The 7,394-nt window shown below is 31.3% G+C and overlaps 1 protein-coding gene across 1 annotated transcript; it reads left to right on the top strand.

Annotated features, from left to right (window-relative positions):
• Positions 1-3,754: 3,754 nt before the first annotated feature.
• On the top strand, positions 3,755-6,881 carry LOC108452070 (uncharacterized). Its single transcript, XM_017749808.2, has 4 exons — positions 3,755-4,179; positions 4,671-4,785; positions 5,639-5,702; positions 6,402-6,881. The coding sequence occupies exons 1-4, from the start codon at positions 3,849-3,851 to the stop codon at positions 6,543-6,545; spliced, it is 654 nt and encodes a 217-aa protein (XP_017605297.1). The 5' UTR covers positions 3,755-3,848; the 3' UTR covers positions 6,546-6,881.
• The last annotated feature ends 513 nt before the right edge of the window (positions 6,882-7,394 follow it).

The raw sequence follows: 7,394 nt of genomic DNA, 5'->3' as shown, positions 1-7,394 counted from the left end.
AAAATACCCAATATCTTATTTCTTAATTTTATATTTTAAATTCTTCCTAAAAAATATCTCTTAAAGAAATAAGTAGAAATAAATTTGAATTTTATCTAGAAATTACATTCGCTTTTAACACAAATAATAGAACTTTTAGAAGAAAAGAAAACAATAGTCATCAGGTGAATTCAAAACTTAATCCAAATATATTTAAATTAATCTTTCTCTTCCTCTTCCTCTTCCTCTTCCTCTTCCTCTTCTTCAAAAAAATTGTCTTCATGTTTCTAACGATGGGAAAAGAACAACCCATTGGAAACAAAAATGCAGTGACCAACGGCGTTGATTTAAGCACAGGGAGTCCATCATTTCTTGGTCAGCAAGTTTGCGGAATATTTTATACAAATTAATTTATTTTTTGTTCGTAGTTTTATTTAGCTCATGAACATATACGTTTAATAAATTATTTAGAATTCTTTTATTATTTTATTATTATAAAGTGATGATATTATTTTTGTTTGTATTCTTATTTTTATTTATTTATAATATAATAATACGTATTTGTATTTAATTATTTTATATATAAAATAAAATAAATTGACTAAGTTTTAATTTGAGCGTCTTGAAGTGTATTTATCTTTTTATTTAAGGGTTAATAAGGAGTTATGAATAGTTTTTGGAATTTATATAAAAAGATAACATTTATTTATATATTGCTTGTTTTATTTATTATTCACAAATATTATTTATGAAATATTTAATAATATGTCTAAGAACATGTTTGTTAAGCATTCATAAACGTGTTCGTTTAATGTTCATGTGAACATGTTCATTTAACTTAAACGAACGAACATGAACTTATATAATTTTAAATAAACAGATACAAACACAATTTTGAATTCTTAACGAAATGAACTAAACATGAACATGTTTTTAAAAATAAATAAACGAGCATAAACAAAAATCATAACTATTTTAGTTCCATCCATCGACTGGTTCAACTAGATTCACTTCTTGGATTAATGGCGGTTTCGAGTAATTTGAGTTAGTATATAGATGATGAGATGTTAATGCTTGCACTTATATTAAGGCATGTTTTGGTCATGTTTTGGGACCATATGCATAGTGATTGAATGACTCATTGAATGTGCAAATGGTGTGAGTTGAACATAGAAATGGTATGCTTAAATTTTGATTTTGAATGGTTTAAAAACATGAATGAATGTCGGTTTATTAACTTGAAAGTGTATAAGTTCATTTGGAGTGAATTGGTCCAAATGAGGCATGTTGGTTGAATTGATTTGGAATTGGCTTAATGTAATATTTAGTAATGTTTGATATATGTTAAAGGAGATTTTTATGCAAGTTTCAAATGTGTCTTAAGGTGTTTTGAGAATGAAACTTTGGTAGATATTGACATTTTGGTATTGAAGTATCGATACATTGGCATAAGTATCGGTACTTAGCTCCTTCAAACAAGTTTTAAAATAAGCAGAATGCCAATTTGACATCGATACTTTGGTAAGGTATCGGTACCTATAAGGAAGTATCGCTACATTGATCCGAGTTTCAATACTTTAGGATTTTAATTTGATTTTATGAAACATCAAAACTAAATTTGGTATTGGTACCTTCAAGTGGTATCGATACCAGTTGAGGAAATTTTGAGAACTTTGCAAATTGGTTCCTATCTATACTCGAGTTTATAAATGAGTTTCCGTAAGCTCGATTAAGTTTTGAAAAAGTGTAATTAGTGAAAAATAGTTGTATTTATGAGATGTCTAATTGATTTATTTTTAATAATTCTGATAGTAGTTATTTCAGCAATTGTTATGGCATCCCATAGTTCAGACCTGACAAATCGAGTAAGGGGTGTTACAGCAAAAGAAACTAAAGTCTAAAAAAACCTAAACCAAAGAATCAAACTGATGAGTTACCAAAATCCATGACTATGATGAATTTTATTTCAATTCCCCATAAAAAAGAGAGAGCAAAAACCCAATCCAATAGATTATCAAGAGGAGTAACATCAAGATACAAAACAATCTTGTTACCTTGGAGATGGAGGGCTTTCCAACCCCTGTCATTGCCATTGCCTCCCTGTTTGGCGGTGGTTTTTTTATAATTTTTGGTTTCCTTCCTCTCTACTCCTCCTGAGTTGCCACGAAACTTAATTATGGTACGAGATATATAGTTGCAACAGAAGGGAGAAAGATGGTAGAGCATAAACTTGCACAGCAGAAGATGGGGAAGTGAAACTTAAAAGCAATTTATATATATACAGTTAAAAGTAGATGCTTTTTTTGCATATTATTTGCCCTCCAACTTTTTCTATTTGTTACAGGTGAAATTGTTCATTAGTTAGCAGCGAAGTGGACTTTCAACTCACTGAAGCCTTAATGAAATCTAAAGGTTCCCCTGCCTCTTTGCCTATTGTTTGATCGGCTTCGAAGTTAATCCAAGTTTGGATTGATCAATTTTTTATTCGGAAGATCGGGCTTGAATTGGTCCAAAATTGTTTTATCTTAAATAAAATCTCTATCCATACAGGTTTATGTTAATAAATCAAGTGGAGTCATTTAATAAAACTCTCCATACTTCAATAATCAATACCATGCTAGGTTATATTTTTGTGCCCCTATCTAAACATATGTAAAATAAAGTTGAAGTGAAACTTGTTCAATTTGAATTTAGGAGATAATTTCCCTGCTTTTCTTGGATCTCTTGGCATTCCTTGTACATTCAACAAAACAGTTTCAAGGAAAAAAAAAAAGTTAAAATGAGGCTTAATTTTTGTTCTTTTAAAAAATTAGAAATTTAGTCCTTATACTTTTATTTTAAAAAATTTAATCTCTTTACTCTTCAGATTTCAAAATTCAAGTTCAACCATTAACTTTTTTTTATGCTTGTTTGTTAAATTCAAATTAGTTACAAACTTATTTTTTAATTACATGACTACCGAGTGAATATTTTTTTATTTAAAAATTTTCACAGCAATAAATTTTAAAAAAAATTAACAGTGTTAACATTTGAATCTAAATTTTAAAATCTAAAAAGTAGAAAAATTAAATTTCATAAAATATAAGTACAAAGACTAAATTCTTAATTTTTAAAAATACGTAGACTTGTGACATACTTTAACATAATAATAATTATTATTATAAATATCATCTACAGAAATTGGGTTTTAAGCACATGTTTTTCCTGCATTAACTTATAAAATACCATCCTGGTGAAGATTTTGATTTATATACCTAATGATTTTAAGATCCAAATCAAGGATTTTCCTCGCTATTCCTATTACACTTCCTTCACAAAACATATTCTGCTGTAATTACAACCACACTAACTAAACTCTTCAACCCCTTTCTTTATTGGTATAATACTTTTACTCTTTTAAATCTATTTAGAAAATTCATAATTATTCTAATTCCATCTATAGACTAATTTAATCTTCATCAACTAGTTTAACTAGATTCACTTCTCGATTTCAAATAATTTACTTAAATCTAACTCAACAATTCTATTAATTAATTTTCGATTTAGTCAATTGGATTGACCGACTTGATCGAGTTTAATCCGGAAAAAAATATTTTTTAAAAAAAATAAGTAAATTCAGAGTTTTGGAAAGGAAGCTAAACAAAATAAAAAATGAAAATTGGAGAGCACATATCATAGACCAAATTTGAATTAGGGGAATCAAAGTTTGGTAAAGGGCCCAATTTGAACAAAAAATGAAAACCCAAGGTTTGGTTGATGTTTCATGGCCCAACTACAAAACAAAAAAACAGAATTTTCCCGCTAACCCCAAACCAGATTCATCACTCCATCCTTCTAGAGCTTAGAATTCTCTGCAAATCCCAGTAAATATGGAAGAAACAACAAAACCAAGAAGAAAAGCCAGCAACAGGAAACCCCTCACTGATCTCACCAATACAATCCCATCCTCTCTTCCTTTTTCACAATCCTCCTCTGCTTCTATCAAAACCCAAATCAAATCTTCGCACCCTTCGGATCTTAAATCCCTTCCTAGCAACCCCAATACCAGCCTTAAGCGCACCTCTAAGCTTACTCCCACTGACTCCACCAAAAATATAAATAATAATAACAATGACAAGAAGGAAAATGAAATTTGTCCGAGTGACAATGCAAATCCTAGCTCCAAGCCGTCTCCGCCGTCAAAAACACCTTCCCTTTCGGGTATTTTGATGGGTCTCGCTTATTTCTGGGTTTTGGTTGGATTTTTTAAAGTGGGATTTGATCTTTGGGTTTATGGATTGTCTAGGGTTTTTACTTCTTGAATTTGGGTTTTCAGGTTCTGGAGAATGTTATTTTTTGTTTTAATGCTAATGAATTGATAACATTTTGCGACGATAGAACTTTGTTGGTTCAGTTTGAGCTATATAGATTTTCTTCTAAGATAACGCTATAGATATTTTAGTTACAATGCATTCCGTGCTGTGGAATTTTGTGAAGTTATCTAGACTCTAAACTGTAATTCTGTGAATTCGATTTATGTTACTGATCTATGGAAGCGCTTAATTTTAGAAATTATATGTGAAATGCATTCTATGCCGTAGAACTGTCTTCTCAACTTCTTCTTTGTCCCTAGTTTTCTGGATTGTGCATTTATTTTGGGCCGAACAGATTGTACATTATTGCTTTGATCTTATGTATTTGTTATTGTGCAGATTTTGAGCCTTGTACAGTTTACAGGAGACGCACTGCTAAGAAAAAGAAGAGTAAAGGGAAGGAAGTTGCGGAGCCTTTGAGTAGCCTTTTTGAAACGAGGACTCCCAGCTTAAGGTGGTTTTCTTTTCATCAGTTTGTGCATTTATTGATGGTCTTTGGATAAATTTTAGTCTTTCATGACTTTAGAAGGCAAAGGATACTCAAAATGTGCATGGTATGTTAGACATTGATGCGGTGAAATGGGATTTCATTGTTGTAATGTTGTCACTTTTATGTAATTGTAAAATATTAAATAGATGATGGAAGTGATCTTGATCTTTTGATCTCAACCCTTTTGGTGGTTAGCTTTCAGGCAACGGCTATAAGATTATGAATCCAAAATTCTGATCAATAAAATGTACCAAATAGTTGTACATTTGATACCTTGGCCATATATTCGAAAAGTAGATAGTAGAAAGAAAAAAGCCTGAAGTAACTGTTACATTGATTACAATGGTCTTTTTGTATTCATTTTCATTCATATATTCTCCACTTCCCTTTCGTAATTGAGTCTTGAAGGAGACAGAGTGTGATGAGACTGAAAGACTGTTGTTCCCTCTTAAGAGTTTTGCCTTAGATGCCTGTGTTTTGTCATGTTGTATAACATCCGTTTCCAATTAAGTCATGATACTTGCTGATCCAAGTTTCTTTCACAACTCAGAAAATGGCTTTTCACTACGAAGCCTGGGACATAAAAGTTTAAGATCCTGGAATTGTAGTATGTCATATTTTGGTTTTGAAAATTTTGGTCTTGTATATTCAGATGTTTAGTCTTTTTTATGCTTTTTTTATTCTTACTCTTTGCCGTCAATATTAATCACTCTACTTGTTCCATGTTTCATTGATTTAGAAGATATCTTTTGTTTAATGTTTTCTCAGATTATGATGAGTCCTTCATTAATGCTGCTTCTCTTTCTCTTTAATATAGGAAAAAGAAGGATGAAGATGGTGATATTGGTATCTCTAAATCATGCCCAATGCCATGTAAAAAGGTTCACTTAAAACTTCTGATATTTTAATTTGATTTGTGTTGAATGGAAATCGTGCTACTGATCTTTGGTTTGGGATTATTTGGTCTTCATTAAGACAAATTTTAAATAGCTCCGTATCTTTAAAATAATTCAGATTTTCATTTATAAAATCCAGTAATCTGATCTTAATTATTGATCATCGACACGTATCTGTACAGTGTTCTCTCTGTACTTCCATTGCTGTTTTCTCCAGCAGGCTGCAGCAATGGAGTATTCCCCATTTTACTTCATCAAATGAATTTCTCTCCAAATATACTACATTTTTTGTTGTTCGAGCATTAAAATGTCAGGAATTTTTGTTCGTGTCTATGCTTTGTAAACTTTTCATCTATTTCTACAAGATTTGAGCCAATACTTAAAGGCAAATAGACCAGTCTTGGTTTTCTCACATAGCTATAGAGTGGAATTTAATCTAAATCTGGCTGAAGCATCTTTCAGGAAGCAAATCAGCCATATCCTGCAACTTTACTCTGCACAAATTACATTATATTATCAGTATTAGTTGTTATGTATTCATGTTTGCTTTTGCATTAACTCATATCACTTGCGTTTGTCCCTTATAAGCTTTTTTCTTTTCCTACTCAAGCATATGCATCCTTAAAAAGATAATGTGATTAATATGTATTGAACTGAGCTTATTGGTTTGCAACGTCTCCACAGAAGCAATGCCGAGACAAGGCTGAGATAAATGCTTCTAAGGTTGACTTGCCCCAAGATTTCATCAACAAACAAAGAGCGTATTTTGCGGAGGTTGATGCATTTGAACTGGAAGAGGAGGTTGCATCAGGTAATGAGTCGAACTAGATGAAAAAAGGTATAGAACTGAATGAGTTAGGATAATGCAATTAAGATGATCTAACCCTGTAAAACTCTCTGTATATAGTTACCAAAATAACCATCTTACCTTAGCTATATCATCACCACGAGAGTCTTGTTTACAGTAGTTTTATATTGGATTTGGCATTCTACTTTTCTATGTTTAGCAAAAGGCTTTTTGATTCCTTTGCGATTTGTGAATTATTGATATCATGTTATTGAGGAACTGCTTGTCAAATATGTGTTGACCAAAATGATTTTGGTTTATAGGAGGGGATGATTAGTTGACCTGTCGAAAGACCGGGTTAGGTTTCTGAATTACAAGATATTAGCTATTTCGGTTCGATCAATTTTTCAACATAAATAGCATCAGAAATAACCGGAAAAAAGGTGTGGTCAAGACCTAATAATGTGACAAGAAATGGGATAGTGGATACTCTAAATTTGCGTGTTGAGACATGGAAATGTACCTGTTCCATTGCTTTAGTTTCTGCCAATGAAGCGATTAGGGTGGGGTGTAGTTCAAATTATTATTGCTTTGGACTTTCAATTCAATGGAGCCTTAATGAAATCCAAAGCGCCCTGCCCCCTTGCCCATCGTTTGATCGGCTTCCAAGTTTCTTTTTAAAATCCAAGGTTGGATTGATCAACTTTTTTTATTCGGAAGATCGAGCTTGAATTGGTCCAAAAGTTTAAAACATTATTTTATATTAATATTTGTATTTCATAATTAATTCTAAATAACTTTTTTTATTCTTAAACAGTAGGTTGGGTTGGGATGGTTCAGCTTGAATTTGGGTTGGGTTAGTGTTAATATTATATTGTCTATATATATAA

The sequence above is a fragment of the Gossypium arboreum genome, chromosome 5 (assembly GCF_025698485.1).
Source record: "Gossypium arboreum isolate Shixiya-1 chromosome 5, ASM2569848v2, whole genome shotgun sequence".
NCBI lineage: Eukaryota > Viridiplantae > Streptophyta > Magnoliopsida > Malvales > Malvaceae > Gossypium > Gossypium arboreum.
Note: the sequence above shows the minus strand (reverse complement) of the source record. Positions and strands in the feature narration are given on the sequence as shown.